This window comes from Taudactylus pleione, unplaced genomic scaffold (genome assembly GCF_031769625.1).
Source record: "Taudactylus pleione unplaced genomic scaffold, aTauple2 ptg000053l, whole genome shotgun sequence".
Taxonomy (NCBI): domain Eukaryota; kingdom Metazoa; phylum Chordata; class Amphibia; order Anura; family Myobatrachidae; genus Taudactylus; species Taudactylus pleione.
In genome coordinates, this window is record NW_028284455.1 from 6,394,997 (window position 1) to 6,411,974 (window position 16,978).

At 42.3% G+C, this 16,978-nt stretch overlaps 1 protein-coding gene across 4 annotated transcripts in view; it reads right to left on the minus strand.

Moving 5' to 3' along the window:
• The window catches only part of PFKP (phosphofructokinase, platelet), a 118,516-nt gene that overhangs the window by 59,922 nt on the left and 41,616 nt on the right, over positions 1-16,978 (minus strand). For 3 of the 4 annotated variants that reach the window (XM_088462716.1, XM_088462714.1, XM_088462713.1), the window contains exons 4-5: positions 15,333-15,522; positions 12,842-13,007 (exon numbers count right to left, since the gene is read on the minus strand). In XM_088462716.1, coding sequence (XP_088318842.1) covers positions 12,842-13,007; positions 15,333-15,522 — 356 coding nt within the window. Of the gene's footprint in view, positions 1-6,724; positions 6,769-12,841; positions 13,008-15,332; positions 15,523-16,978 lie in introns of those variants that run through there. The other variant, XM_088462715.1, reaches the window with a different exon arrangement.

Here is a 16,978-nt window from a genome sequence, read left to right on the forward strand (position 1 = left end):
ACATCAGAGCATTGTGGTGTACTACATTAGTGCATTGTGGTGTACTACATTAGTGCATTGTGGTGTACTACATTAGTGCATTGTGGTGTACTACATTAGTGCATTGTGGTGTACTACATCAGAAGTCTGCAGTGTATTACATCAGAGCATTGTTGTGTACTATATCAGAGAATTGTGGTGTACTATATTAGTGCATTGTGGTGTACTACATCAGAACTCTGCAGTGTATTACATCAGAGCATTGTTGCGTACTACATCAGAACATTGTTGTATACTACATCAGAGCATTGTTGTGTACTACATCAGAGAATTGTGGTGTACTACATTAGTGCATTGTGGTGTACTACATTAGTGCATTGTGGTGTACTACATCAGAACTATGCAGTGTATTACATCAGAGCATTGTTGCGTACTACATCAGAACATTGTTGTGTACTACATCAGAGCATTGTTGTGTACTACATCAGAGAATAGTGGTGTACTACATTAGTGCATTGTGGTGTACTACATTACTGCACTGTGGTGTACTATATTAGTGCATTGTGGTGTACTACATCAGAACTCTGCAGTGTATTACATCAGAGCATTGTTGTGTACTACATCAGAGCATTGTTGTGTACTACATCAGAGCATTGTTGTGTACTACATCAGAGAATTGTGGTGTACTACATTAGTGCATTGTGGTGTACTACATCAGAACTCTGCAGTGTATTACACCAGAGCGTTGTAAATGGTTTTAGTTATATCCAGTAACTATTTTGTAATTCTGAAGCTCCTCTTTTCTATATTAATTAGGTAATTTTAGCCTATGCCAACATAGAGATGTAAAATGCTGAGTGAGAAGAATCTAGAATCTACACTAACTATTAGAAAAATGGAAATACAGCATAATTATTTATTTATTTTACCTGCCAAACACTGACACTTACTAGCCCTGTGCTATGATGTCATTTTCTACAGTGGGTTGCAGTGCGGACAAGTCAACATATAGCAGAACATGACACAAACAATGTGTACCCTATCATGTACTCAAAGGGGTGCTTTGGATAAATACAATGGGCAAAATTTACTAAGCGGCGGTTTGACGGCGGTTTCTATTCTATTCTAAACCCCGGCGGTTTGGTGGCGGTTTCAATTCTATTCTAAATCCAGGGGGTTTGGTGGCGGTTTTGCAGTGGTTTCTAAATGACAGCCCTGTTCTATTCTATTATAAAATGTGTTTTGATGCCAGTTTTGCAGCGGTTTTGGCCTTAGTAAATCTGCAGAATGCAAAACTGACGCCAAACCACAGTCAAAACACATTTTAGAATAGAATAGAACAGGGCTGTCATTTAGAAACCGCTGAAAAACCGCCACCAAACCACCGGGGTTTAGAATAGAATAGAAACCCGGGTCAAACCACCGCTTAGTAAATTTTGCCCAAAGGGTTTTTAACTAAAAATAAGATTGAATTTATTAGTAAAGAAAAAAAACACAGAAGGCAGAGCCTGGCACTTAATGTGAGCAGACACAGTATGCTGAGGCTACAGATTTGTCCTTGTTGATTTGTGTAATTTCAGGGACACCCCAATCTTCTCTATAAATTGCTGCTACCACTACTCAGTCATGAGAAAACAGCAAAGGAAACTGCAGCTAGGAGGAAGCGGCATTGGCCATTCTACCCACCAGAAGAACAAACCACTGACAATGGGCTACAGGGCTTATGTTTGGCTCTTCAGACACTCTACACTAGCTGGTCAGCCTTATGTGTTGATGAGGGTATCTGGTACCTCTATGGATTCAGAGTCACTTCAGAAACAAACAACTTTATTTTATATAAATATGAAAGCACACAGGATACAAGTACACAAGTAACAAAAACAGGTGGTTCACCTCATAGCTTACTAAATAACTCTAGCCAGAAAAGTCTGTAGTCACCAAGTCCACTCCAGTGCTGACCGAGCAGTGAGTCAGTCACACCGTCAGGTGCCAATCTACTTAGTAAGTGCAAAGGGTAACCCTCATCAGTATTGTCCCAAAGTCAAACACTAGGTGACGGCTCAGACCCCCTTTTAATTCCCTGTCTGATTCCCACAGTGGTGTGGCTTCAGCAGGGCAGGGTTTAGATAAACCAGAATAGTAATGACCCCACTGCACAAAATACAAGAGCTGCTAGACCAACAATGGCGTTATAAAACCATTAATATTTTCATATACTGTATATTAATATACATGAACACCATAAAATAAGGTAGATCTGCGCATCTATATCGAGTGAACAAATATATTTCAAAGGTCAAATAAGTGAACCAGGCCAGTTATTCCAACTGTAGATCAGGTTAGGTCCTGACATGCTGGCAGTCTTCCTGAGCACTCTGTCGAGGTGGAAGGACTCCTTCACCTATCAGCAGTGCACACGTCTATTATCTATGTGACTGTATACACCGGAGATCACCACAAGCACTATAGTGACTGGACACTCTCCGATTATAACCCTACTACGAGACTGCATTGATTTGGAGGACATTACCCTCTAACCGGATCCTACGGTATTTTTGTGAAAATATTAAGAAGAGGAGGAATGGAGATTTATTATGTGCAAACTGTCAAGACATCCTATGAGAAGGGCTGAGCAAGCGAATACATAATTCATTGTTTGCTAATCTGCACTATTTTCTTTCTTTTATTTGTGGAAAAAGAAATAGAAGAACAGATCTACGGATGGAATAACTGGTCTGGTTCACTTACTTGAAGTTTTGAAAATACATTTGTTTACCCAGTACAGATGCGCAGACCTACCTTATTTTATTGTGTTCAAGGGTTTAGCTAAGACTGGGTACTTGTATATCAGGGGTCCCACAAAGCCTACCACAAGACCCTATATTACAGCAGGCAACCTTTGGTGAGTGGCTCTGGGAACTCTAGCTGGTCTTGGTGGAGAAAAAGGGCACCCATTTGTGAAATATTAAATATAATGAACTTAAGTCTCTGGCCCTGATTCAGAGCCGGACGCTCTGACAGACCACCCACAGCTATAGCGAACGGCCAAAATGATGGTCGCGATGGTCAAGACCATCGCTACCATCGGGCTTGCGATGAGACCCTTGCGGTAGGGTCTCGTTGCCGCAAGCCCTGGAGTGCTTTTGGCTCTATCAGAGCCAAAAGCACTCCCACTGACATCACTAGTGATGTCAGTGGGGCCGGCCCCAGACGGTAGGCGTTCCCATGGGGATGCCTCCGTCTGGGCAGCCATGCCCCCGGCACGCCCACCAAAGGGGGCATGCTGTCAATCACCATCGACAGCATGCCCCCTTTGGTGCGAGACCCATAACGACGGCTTGGCCGTCGTTATTCGGGTCTCGCGCATGCGCACGACGGAGCCGCCTACATCGTGCGCATACACACTTGGGCAACATCGACCCGCTTGCGAGCCGGTCTGAATCAGGCCCTCTGTTCGTACCCTGATTTAATACATTGTAGTATTTTCAGGGGAGAATGGTTCCTGGAGCTGGCTAGCACTGCTGGCAAAACTTGGTCAACTGCTAGCATACAAAGTCCTGAAAAGTCTTTCACCAGTTGAGGGCGCAACTTCTCTTGGTGCCTCCGGTAGGGTGGTTGCCCTGGTAATGCTAAACGATAAAGTGAGAACTCACCTGGTGACATTTAAAAACAGATCCGATCATTGGTCGGCCACATCTATCATTGTATGCACTGCAGCAGCCAATCGCCCAATATTTTCAATATTCCTTCACAGGGGAGGAATGGGGAAATGTCTCATCCCCAGGGGAGGAACCCTGATATTGTGTGGCCATGCATATAGGGCAGTGTTGGCTAACCTTGACACTCCAGCTGTTATGGAACTACATAACCCAGCATGCACTGCTACAGTTTTGCTATTAGGGCATGCTAAAATTGTGGCAGGGCATGCTGGGATATATAGTTCCACAACAGCTGGAGTGTCAAGGTTAGCCAACACTGATATAGGGCCTGATTCAGAGTTGGGAATAGAGAGAAATCTCTCTCTCAACTGATCATCTTGGTTAAACCATGCTGCACTGCAGGTGGGGCAGATTTAAAATGTACAGAGAGATTTAGATTTGGGAGGGACGTGTCCAAACTGACATCTAAAGTGCAGTGTAATAATAAAGCTGTGCAATATTTGTGAGCTACATGCAAAAGCAGCCAGTATTTACACTACATGCAAAAAAAATTATGTATTTACACCCCTTGCATTGCAACATGGTTTGTCCAGGTACACAGTTAAGTGCTATCTCTCTCTCTATTCCCAACTCTGAATCAGGCCCATAGTTCCTAGTGTATGGCCACAATATCTGCTGGTTTCAGGTTGTCAGATAAAATGTTGCTCTGACAGACATTTTATCTGACAATATATGCCCAGCATTACTGTAAGGCCATACTACAGACCTATGGACAGCAGTGAAAACATTGCTGCCTCACAGTGATACATTCATGGGATCAATTCCAACTGTTTGATTTATGTTTTCACTTTGTTTGTATGGGTTTCCTCTGGATGCACTGGTTTAGGTTGTCCTTCCACACACTACAGACACTCTGCTATTGGTCCCCGTCTGGTAGGGAATAGACATTGCTAGCTTACCTAATGCAGGGACTGATTTGAATGATTAAATATTCTCTGTAAAGCGTTGTGTAATATGTAGGCACTATATGTTAACTGTGACAAAGTAAGGGCCTGATTCAGAGCTGGACGCTATTTGCGGACAGTCGTTCCAAAAAAGGGGCCGGCTATTTAAATTGAGCGCTCACTCATTGCGGTTTGTTGACGCCTCTATGTCTGAGCGAGCGAACGAAAAATGCGCTCGCTATTTTGTAAAGACGCCCCTTTGCCGTTCACATCACACGTCATCTCCGGTATTTATTTGATTAATCGGGTACATCGAAAGGCATCTGAACTGCTCGCAGTGCTTGTGGTAGGTTTTTCCTACCACTATCACTGCGAGCAGTTCAGGCTAAAAGACAACCAAATGATGTGGTCGACGTAGCTCCTTTACTAATTATGCACTCCCATTAAACGCCCTTTTTACCGTTTGGCACGCCTGCGTTCGGATCTCCACTCCCCCGTTTTCAAGCACCTTCCCCTGTTACCACCCACAAACGGTACATTCTGTCAATCAAATTAGCAGCCCCTCGCTGTTTTGCGAGCGCACGATTTCCGACCGCAATGACTGGTTTGTGCATGCGCATTACGACCCATATGCATGCGCAGTTGTGCGAACATCGCTCAGAGCGAACGAGCGGCCGCTTACGAGCGGCTCTGAATCAGGTCCTGAGTGCACTTGTCTGTCTTCTCAGACAAGAATTTCTTGAAACAATCTACAGCAGTCTGGTACATGAAAGCAGAGGATCTTGAAAATGAACTCCACAAAAGTAATGGTGCATACAGACTTGACAATCAACAACTATAACGATATGGTTGTTCAATCTCCCGGATGTGCTGGATGATTGATATCGATCATCCAGCACACCACCAACTCACCAACAACTATAGCGATCCGTAGTAACCTGGTCGATATCGACCAGGTTGGCCTGCATGCCCGGGCGATGGTCGATATCAATATTGACCATACGTGCCAACGCATCGCAGGATGTTGGGCACCGAAAAATGCAAGATATGAATGATAACAATATGATCGATATCGTTTTCGTTCATATCGTCCATTTTAATCGGACGATAACTGAATCTATCTGAATAGGATTACAGCTCTGATCCTGCCAGTTTATGAAAGCCTGATTGCTCAAATTATTTGTGACTCTTTTACTAAGACTTCAGTCTAACATACTAAAAGAATAATAACACCAGGGCCCCAACACCAGGAGTCCCATACAGACCACTAATAGCAAAAATTCAGGAAAGCAAAGGAGAAGAATATCCTTGACACGCTATGTTTACAAAGGAGAAGAGTTAAATGAATAGTTGATGAAAAATGTCTGCAAGATCAAAACCTCACATACGGCATGTTGTAGCCTACTGCTGAGAGTAGTGGCTCATTGTTTTCAGAAACCACAAGAGGCCTCCAGCTGGCTGGATGTCAATGAATGCTCCTTGAGAACAATTGCAGCCGGAGGTCATGAGTGATGGCATTTGCTGTACACTTTCATAAATTTTGTTTATGGAGTTCTACAATAGTTCAGATTAAAATTTATTAAAAAACAATGGGGGAAATGTATCAAGCTTTTAAAAGAGCAACCAATCAGCTTCTACCTATCATTTTATAGAATTTACTTGATAACTGCTACCTTAAAGCTGATTGGCTGCTATGGGCAACTTCTACACTGGTCCACTTCTCCACTCTTTTCACTGTTTGATACATCTGCCCCAATGTTTCAGGGACCAGAGCATTTCTTTGCAACAACTTAGTGCAAATGGAGGTCACAAGTGACGATGTATAATGGGCAGTTTCACATGTTTTGTTACTTTTAAAATGTTTACCAATATACAGTATGGTGAAATAGGATCGGGGTGGGAGGTCCCTCTTCATGGGTAATTGGAAACCTCGTAACACCCAGCAGCCAGGAAAACAGAACACCAGTCCAGGGCTTTCGTGCAAGCTAGCCAGAGCTAGTTTTTATTGTGCAGAAATAAAATCTAAATCATAAACATAAATCCTAGCCTGTCTGGGCACTAACTATACAATAACTTCCCACTCTCAAAAGTGGTAGAGCCTACTACTCTTACCACAAACATAGGCATGTGCACATTACTTACAAGAAGTAGAACACAGTGTCTCTGAACAAGCCTGCCTGCTTGCTCTCCCCAGGTGTGAGACACTGAACCAAACCCTCACACATCTTATATGAGCCTCCCACAGCTGCAGGTACTAATCAGCCAGCTCTCAGGCTGAAAGCTGGAAAACCTAAACTGGCCTTTTGCATGGAGCCCTCCCTTAACTCTCACATACACTTCCTAGGACCCATTATCCGGCTTTTTCTACACCCAAAAGTCCAACAACAAGCACAGATATTTCCTGGGGGTTTCAAAACAAACATGACAATAATCTGGGACACACATATATGCCATCCAGCACTTTTCCTGTGCTTCTATCACAATGGTAATTGAAATATCAACTTTGTAGTGAGTGCATCTAATACTAGTTTAATTCATTGACACTGTTTAGTAATGTAATCCTGACAGGGTACAATAGACCTATGGATTCTCGCATTAGCACAAAGTAGTACAGTATATCAGTATATCAGGCTTCCGTGGCTGCCTGCACCTACAGCCAAAAGGTGTGTGACTCAGTCCCATACAGTTTAATGTCACATATACTGTAACTCTTCCCTTTATGGGGTCTATTCATGGAGCAGTGAAAATCCCTTTATGTGATAACAGGGATGTTCACTACTTCCTCTCATTCACAGAAGGGGTTACAGTGAAGAAATCTCAGATTTCTCTAGCGGTACCAAACCTCTGTATCAGGATCACTTCCCCACACAGTAGTATGGGGAGAGCGATTCATAGAAGCATGGAAAGCTCAGCTTTCCGTTTTGCTTCTATAAATACATTTGCCATCTCAGGATGGCATTAAAGAGTCTCCTGTGTGGAGACAGCTGTCTCCCTGGCTTCTCCCTGCTCTCCCCACCCCCTGGTGCTACAGCAGCCAATCAGGGAAACCCAAGGCCTAATCACCTCCTCCTGGCTGCCTGTTGCCACAATCTTCAGAGGTATGCATATGTCGGGACACCACCTATTAACTGCCAATGACCCCCGCTATGTCAGGTGTGACCTGGCATATGCATATGCCGGGTGACCACCTCTTAATCAGAGATGAGCAGTAAAACCGATCCACTCATCTCTACAGTGCCCGCTGCCCCCCACTCCCTTCTTGCATTTCCCACTGTCCCTCACACACTTCCCGCTACCTCCAGCTCCCAGTCCTCCCTCACCCTGCCCTACATGCTGCAGTGAGGTGATCCGCAGGCCGACGCATGTGCTGAAGGGACTGCCGGATAGGTAAGTATTCGTTAATTGCTCTTTATCTAAGCCAGTGGTTCCCAAACTGTGTGCCGTGGCACCCAGGGGTGCCTCGGGACACTTGCAGGGGTGCCTCAAGTAGCACCAAATCAAATTATTTATGGTCAAAGTATTGTAAATATGTGGACAAACAGAAGCACAAACCTGTCCACCACCACAAAACTGAACCTGAGAATGACAGGATGACAGGTAAGCAAAATTTACTTCACTTTACTACATTTTCTTCTGAATTGCTCAAAAAACTTTTGGCCTAGGGGTGCCGTGAAAACAATGCTGATATTCTAGGGCGCCGTGATTCAAAAAAGTTTGGGAATCACTGATCTAAGCAATAGATCGTGTTAAATTGATACGATCTACAGTGATAAGTAACAATTCACCACCGCAAAAGTGCATGAATAGACCCCATGTCAGTTATGCAGCGGGGACATTTATGTGTGAAAACTAGAAATGTTGGAGGCTTGGGGGATAAGTTCAGTAGAAGTAATGGTTACAATTTATGTTTTCAAGTGATCTATGACGAATGGGAGTGGATAACATATAATAAATACCCATGGGCGGATTGGGGTTTTCATTCTTGTGTTGTTTTCCTAACTAAGAAGTTTGAAAATTGTACAGTGAAAACAATATGAGGAAGTTATACTCATTTCTTAGATATTATAACAATCTGATTATACCAGCTGGCATTTACATTCCAGCACTTTTTCACTTTTGAAGTTTTAACATGTTGCTTCCAAACCACTTACTCCATTATTGCCACAGCATTAATGAGATGTATAACCTCTATCAATTGTTTTGCTACAATGTAATTCAAGCAATGTATGAATTAATTCATTAAATTGTAGCAATGTAACTCATAAGAGCATATTTACCAGTGTCATTTTCAGCTGCGGCTCCTACCATTATCTCCTTGGGGGTCTGGTGCCCACTGCAGGTCCTGCCAATGTACACATGTGCCAACTTGCGATAACGCGCATGCGCACAAATCAGCATGCAGGCTTCTAGGGACTGCATCAGCTGCAGCCCCTAGTAGCCAGATAGGAATGACGTTATAGCAAGGGAGAGGCTTCCCGTTGGAAGCACTCTCTATGCTAATTGCAGTCCGGACTGGCAGTCCCAGGGGGAGAAAACACCTCCCCCTGAGACTGCCTGTCCGGCTTTAGTTAGCAGGGAGCGCTTCCAATGAGAGGTCACCGCCATTGCTAGATAGTTCCTGCAGGGAGCGAATTTTACTGGGAGCAGCCACTGGTCAATTTGCAGAAAATCCCCCCAAAACAGCTGTTTTTGGGGGATTCCCACAACAGGAAAGTAACCCTATGTGTAACTGGAGGGACAGCAGCAGGTATCTCTGGTATCGGAGCCAGGGCCAGATTAAGGCTTGTAGGGGCCCTGGGGCAACTAAATTGTGGGGGTCCCCACCAAGCCACACAGACCCTCCCCTCCACCACCCAGCCACAAGGAGTCTACCCCTACCCCCTCATCTTCGCTGATTACTTACCTTCTGTCTCTGTGTTCTGAGCACAGTCTGTACTGCTGCATACATCAATGATCAGCGTCACGGACATGATGTGTCACATGATACTGATGAGGAGACTCGGGAGCCGCTCTGCGGTGTATGCAGCAGCACTAACTGTACTGCTGCTGCATTCAAAACACAGAGCCATGGAAGCTCACTGGACACCTATTCACAGCAGGGTCACACCAATACAGTGTGGGGGCCTCGGGGAGACCACCCCTGTTGCCCCCCCTTAATCCGATCATGATCGGAGCCCCTGTCCCTGCCAGGTGATCTTTCATTATATATTGTCACAATAAGCTAAACAATTATAATTTTCAGTGCTAAATCCCATTAATTAATAAATATGCCCCATAATATAAGGTGCCAGTACTGCATACTGTTGAGTAGCATCAGAAAAAAACACTGCTTATACATATTATGTGGGTTGTAACCATCACTAGTCGATACAGTATGACCTTCCTTTACTCTGACCAATCAGAGCGAAGATGATCTATATTGATTAGTAACTAACATGCTTTGCAGTACAGCCAGGATAATGTTGTTGTCGTCAGTAGTGTTTTTTATGTTTGCCCACACAGATTTCAACCTAGAAGAAGAGGATATCCCCAGCATTTAGGGGAACAATTGTTTCCTTTAAATATTACAGCATTTAATGCAGGTACACAACAAGCCGCAGTGGGCCGTGAATGCGAAACATGCTGGTACATTTAGTCCTACAAATGCTGGCATGCTCTGGCAGCCACTAGAATTGTTGCACTTACAAAATAATGTTATTGTTCACTCTGAATGAAGGGCTCTGTGCAGCAACACTGAAACACTGGGGAAAAGTACAGTGCATGTGCGTGTGGAGTTCAAGCATGCTGTAGACTACCACTCCATAAGAGGAATTCATATTTTTTAAATGGTTGTAATTCTTAGGTTGTTGTAAACTCTTTAATCTGGTCAACATAACATTTAGATTTTTTATTTGGAAATGTAAATAAGCAATAATTAAAATGTCTATTCTTCAAAGACCAACATGTTAGGGGGGAATCGTAGTTCCAAATCCATATTTCAACTACTTGGCTTGTTGTTGTACTGTTACACTCCCCAGCCCTAAAATACTGATGGTTACGTCTGATTTACCTTAGCTAACAACTGGAATATTTTACTTTCACCAAGTATGATTCGATGGTTTGGAAGGAAATGTAAACATATTTTATTTAGTATGAGATTCACATTTCTTACCCCTTTGTAAAACAAATTTACAGGAAATATAACAGGTTGTATTGGTGTTAGCTACCAAGGCCAGCTTGGTAAATTTGGCATTTAAGCAGCCCCATCTGGCATTCTGCGATCAAAAATGGGGGACTGCATCACATATCTTTGATATCTTTGTGGTCCCCCGTACATGCTTTTATGGGATCCTTAATATTGGCGAGTAAACCCTGAAAATTAAGATTTTAGGAGATATTCTGCAAATATTGTTTGTTAACCATCCCCCTCTATCTCCTTCCCTTTTTAGACATATAGGGACCTATTCATCATCGGAGGCCGTATGGCCCCCGATGATTAAGTGATGATCTTGCTGCGAGGGAAACGTAAGTATCCAACTCGCAGCGGGGGAATCTTAACACCAGAGCAATTCATCATTGCTCCGGTGCGGGGACAGCTGCTCCGAAAAGCAGCTGTCCCCTCGGTTAGTATCGCATCATCCCGGCTACGCATGCGTGACCTGAGGTCACGCATGCGTAAATCCGCCAGGGAGGTAGTGAGAAGCCGGCGGAGGGATCTTCGCATTCCCAGAACTCCTTCTCATAGGAAGGATTGGGGATCCGAGAACAAGCGTCGTCTGAGGATGGCGCTTGTTCTCGGAAGCAGTCTTCGAACACTTTCAGTTTTCGGAGTTTGCTGAATATCAGGTGGTCCTACCGGACTCCTGATGATGAATAGCCCAGTAACCTAAATATGCGTAAACTAGCATTTATGCATGGTTAGTGGGCCATTTATCGTATGATGAATAGGCCCCAAAGATTTAAAGACACTGGAAGGAAGAAAGGGACCAATTAATAACAAAGTATTATGCATCTCATAAAGAGTTCTCTTTAGCTTCATTCTCTTAATCCTGGATATACAGAAAGTTAATGGACACCTCTACTTGGAAACAACCGGTAAATAAACTTACAGTCAGTAAAAACAAAGCACATATTTGGAAAGTCAATCAAAAATAAATGAAAGTATAGTTATTAGTAAAAAAAAAAGACATCCTACATAGATATAGCCTGTTACCTGATGCATCACACCAGTAGTATAGGCAAGTGCTATTGGAGTCTTATTTTCGAACTCTGAGCAGTTTACCTAAAAATTTCAGATTAAAAATATTTTCAAACTACAGAGGTGTCCTTATACATCTTTGCTGCAGTCACGCTAAAAAGCCCCTCTCGGCGAGCCAGGTCCTGTGAGACTGAGGGGCCTATTCATCATTGGAGACCGTATGGCCCCCGATGATTAAGTATTGATCTCGCTGCAAGGGATACTTAAATATCCAACTCGCAGTGGGGAAAATTTGACACCGGAGCAAATCATCAGCTGTCCCCCCGGTTAGTACTGCAGCTACATAAGGAGCTGCGTTACCTACCTCCTCCCCGTTGTCCCGGCTACACATGCATGACCCAAGGGCACGCATGCGCACAGCCACTGAGGAGGTAGTGAGGAGGTGGAGGAGGGATCCGTTCGGGTTTCTGTCTTCGCATCCCTGAAACTCCTTCCCATAGGAAGGAGTAGGTATCCCAAAACAAGCGCCGTCTGAAGATGGTGCTTGTTCTCGCAATCAAACTCCGAAAACTTTCCATTTTCGGAGTTTGCTGAACATCAGGTGGTCCATTTGGAACCCTTGGTGATGAATGGCCCGGTAACTAAAATATGCAGAAATCTGAGTCTCAGAATTTGTATACGAAGTGCTACTTTTTTCATTGAAAGCTGTTGTGGTTCATATACAGTCTTAGGTGCACACGGATTTGCTAGTGTTGCATATCAAATTAATCAGCACAATCTGCCGATGCGTCCTAGATGCGATTTAGACACATTTTCGTCTAATAAAGATGCACTTGCAGAGTCTCACAGGATCTGGTGGCTCACTCACATCAGGCAAGTGTCAGTGAACAATTAATTAATTAATGCATATTTAAAATGTGTTCAACAGCCCACCAGACATTTTGCTTGTATAGTGATGCAGAAATTTTAATTAAACAATCATTGACACCAGGCTAGGAAATAAGAGAAGTATACCGGACAATTCTAAAATGTTCTTTTGATTTCTCTCCTATTCCCAGCATAACGTATGTACTATACTTTACCTCTGAGCTGTGGTCATGATTGCATCCACAACCTCGATGATCCTATGTAAGGCCGAGTCTGTTCCAATTGTCATGTCAGTTCCGCAAAAGTCATTATCAATGGAACCCACCATTCCTACTATATTTAGATGGGAATGTACCTGCGCAGCAGAAGCCTCAATTTTTCCTATAAGAAAAAAAAAAAAAATTGAGGTCATTAAGTATTTGTAATCTGCTGTAATCAGCGTGGAACAATAGCTACAATATTCTACCTGATTATAAAATATGACATTAGATTTTTGCACATAGCCAGTGGCGTTACAACATACGTACATCTTTATCAGTCAGAAGGTCAAAGAGCTAGACCACCTAAGAATAAATAATAATAAAGTCTGTCTGTGGGCTTTGTACTATAAATCTATAGGTCTGCACCTCAACTACTGCCAGCTCCTGGTATTATATCTCACTGCACCTCGCACCACATGGCAGGGAGCACAGTGAGGTGCAGTGTGACTATCAGCTCCTCTGTACGTGAATAAAGAGAACAGCAAAGGTATATAGGGCTATGTTTTGCTTATGTTATTTCCACCTATCTATTACATTTATATATACATTCCTGGTGTTCAGTCGTTTTAACAAGTCTACATTCTTATGCCAGAATAAGAAGAGAGCAATACATATAACACAATAAAAAAGTTTAAAAATAATTATATCCCAGTAAAATTGGTTAGATGTAGGGGTACATATTAATAGAATATGGGGTATATATGAAATAAGTTTATTAGTAAAGGGTTATGTAGGTTAAGTTATTTATATCCTGTATACATATAGACATATAGCAGTGGAGCATATTTGGATTTACTCTTCCACAAACCTGCTATTTTCCCCAAATTATTTTCATTTATTCCGAAGATATATTCACACTTAGCAACATACAATGCTAATTGTTTTATGTGACTTACTCCATCGTATAAAGATATAATGATTAGTATAAAGTGGTATTTGGTATAAATAAACAGAGAGTACTTCAGTCCAGTCCTGGCCTTCTGTATACAATCAAATTCTGCACATTATTATTTATTGTATTAATTCTATATTATATATTAAATCATTTCTTGAAAAATAAATACACTTATGACTATTAGGGGATTAGGGGACGATGTATCAAACCTCCACAAGAGGACAGGTGGTGACTTTCTTTTTATAAATTGTACAAGATAAATGATATCTAAAAGCTGATTGGTGGCTATGGACATCGTCTCCATTTTTTTTCTCTTCAGAAGGTTTGATGCATCTACCACTTAAGAGGAGATTTGTCAAAGCTTGGAGAGAGATAGGACGTCGTAGTTCATAGACATATTAATTTGTACCCAGTGCTCAGTCTGCTTATATCATTGGAATTTCTCATCAAGTAAATAATACACATTCACCATATTTTAGGCTTCTTGTAGAGATGAGAAAAATGTTCCTAACTGTTCCATTAAATATTCATCGCAATCTGCCCTTAGCTGCCAAAATTAGCCTGTATTTCTGGAGGAGTTACAGTTTTACACCACATAGTATTGAGTTCGTTGTCCCACACATTTCATAGGCTATGAATGCAAATATACAAATATTGTGTGGAATGGCCGGAATAATGCAGCAAAACTGGGACTGGAAAACTGCATTGCAGCACAAGCTTTAGGGTTAAGCGAAACATCAGTTTTGCTGTTATTATGCTGATGTTTTTATTTTATGGGCAAAATTTACTAAGCGGCGGTTTGACTGCGGTTTCTATTCTATTCTAAACTCCGGGGCTTTGGTGGCGGTTTTGCAGTGGTTTCTAAATGACAGCCCTGTCATATTCTATTCTAAAATGTGTTTTGACTGTGGTTTGGCGGCGGTTTTGCTTTACTAAGGCCAAAACCGCTGCAAAACTGTCATGAAAACAAATTTTAGAATAGAATAGAACAGGGCTGTCATTTAGAAACCGCTGCAAAACCGCCACCAAACCCCCCGGGGTTTAGAATAGAATAGAAACTGCCACCAAACCACCAGGGTTTAGAATAGAATAGAAACCGCCGTCAAACCCCCTGGGGTTTAGAATAGAATAGAAACCGCCACCAAACCGCCGAAGTTTAGAATAGAGTAGAAACCGCCGTCAAACCGCCGCTTAGTAAATTTTGCTATATCTCTACAAGGAAACATATAGCATAACACATATGGAGATAAGCTATTCAGCCTAGAAAACATTATTTACCCATGTATATATTATTATGAGTATAAGGTGTCATCAATCTTGCCATAGAACAGTGCTGCCAAGAAGCCAATTAATCCTGGAATATGTAGTATCCTTGTTTTCCTAACATAGCATTCTTTTAATATGTTTAATTCACAAGGTTAAATTGATATGATTGCTTATAACACTTTCTTGTACTGTATGTAGCATATATAGTAGGCACTTAGGAATATTAAAATAAAAAACCAAGAGGCTGTTGATAGAGTGACTTGGAGACCTTTGGATCTGAATTACCATTTTTTACTAATTCATCCAGAAGTCCGCTCCATTCCTCACGGAAAAGGTTAGCTCCTGTTAAGCTGCCATCTCCTCCAATGACACAAAGATTTGTAATCCCACGCTGAATAAGGTGGTAAGCTGCCTGTAAGCGACCTTCTCGGTTCCGAAAAGCTTTACAACGAGCACTGCCAATGACAGTCCCCCCCTGTAATAGAAACAGATGGATTCGGCAACTTAAAAAAAGAGACCATATACATATTAACATAAATGTAAAGTTATACTACCACCTAGTACAAGATTTTACTAGTATGTTTTCCCCCAACTGGATACCCAAGGATAATTTTTACCAGCCCTAACCCCTCCCCCTGTTCCTCTTCTAGTTCCAGATAAAATTGTAAGTGGGTGTGAAATAAAGGAGCAATCACAAGCCACAGTCTATTGAGCAGCAATAGCAATTAATGGTAATCAAGCCTGATTTAGCATTTATATCTATTGTCGTTTTAATTTAATTTGTCAAAGCCGCCATTGATCTGCTGCTTTGATTACCTGCTGGCCAATAAATCTACCCCTGACAGATGCTCGAGGAAAGTGCACACAAGCATCACCATATATTTCCTATATTTTGCACCTATCCTATTGACTTAATTAAATTACTGCGGGTAATAACAGGTAGCTTTAAAACCCGGGGAGATTCAATTAGCCTCCCGAATTCACCCGCTAGCTTTGTTAACGCCCATTAAATGAGAACAGGCCTTAACACTGGTCATCGGGCGTTAACAAATTGAATCCATGAAAAGTTTACCCAAAAACAGCACAGTTATTGGGGATTTCTCATGAGACCCGAGAAGACATCCCCGTTAAAAGGGAATAATTGAAAAGTCCACGACGATCAATTAGCCTGCGGTAAATTACAGCGACTAATTGAACCCCCCCCCCCTTAGTGACTATTGACCATTATGATTAATTGAGCACAAAGTCATTCAGTGTCAGGTGCTCCCAGTTTTTCTATTTTATTCTTATTGGTTAGAAGATTCCCATCAGACTATGTTGTGTGAGAAGATGTTTTTTTTCCATAAAGTGGCAAATAAGAAGTTTTGGGGAGTCTTTTATTTAATTAAAACATGTCTCAAAAATATATGTACTTATAAATGTATTATATATTAGTACAACAGGGGAGGTGTCTTGGAGACCCAGTTCCAATTATACTGAGATCACAATGTGGTAAAGTTACCGGAACTGCTGTCCTCTTCTTGCCCCCGATCCATCTAGGTGCAAGGACCACAAGTGCAAGAAACATGTAACTCAAACTACAGGTGCAAGTTTTTGTGGATACTCGGTGCAACAAACGCACTGGACTTAGGCCCTCATTCAGAGCCGCTCGCAATTAGCGCTCGCTCGTTCATAAAAAGGGGGTGGCTATTCAAATGAACCGTTCGCTCTTTGCGGTCTGTTGCCGCCTCCATGTCTGAACGAGCGAGCAAAACATACGCTCGTTTATTTGATAAAAACGCCCCCTGGCCACTCGCATCATACGTCATGTCCGCTATTTATTAGATTAATCGAGTACATCGAACAGCGTATGAACTGCTCGCTATTCTTGTGGTTGGTTTTTTCAACCACAATATTGCGAGCAGTTCTGACTATAAAATAACCCAGTGACG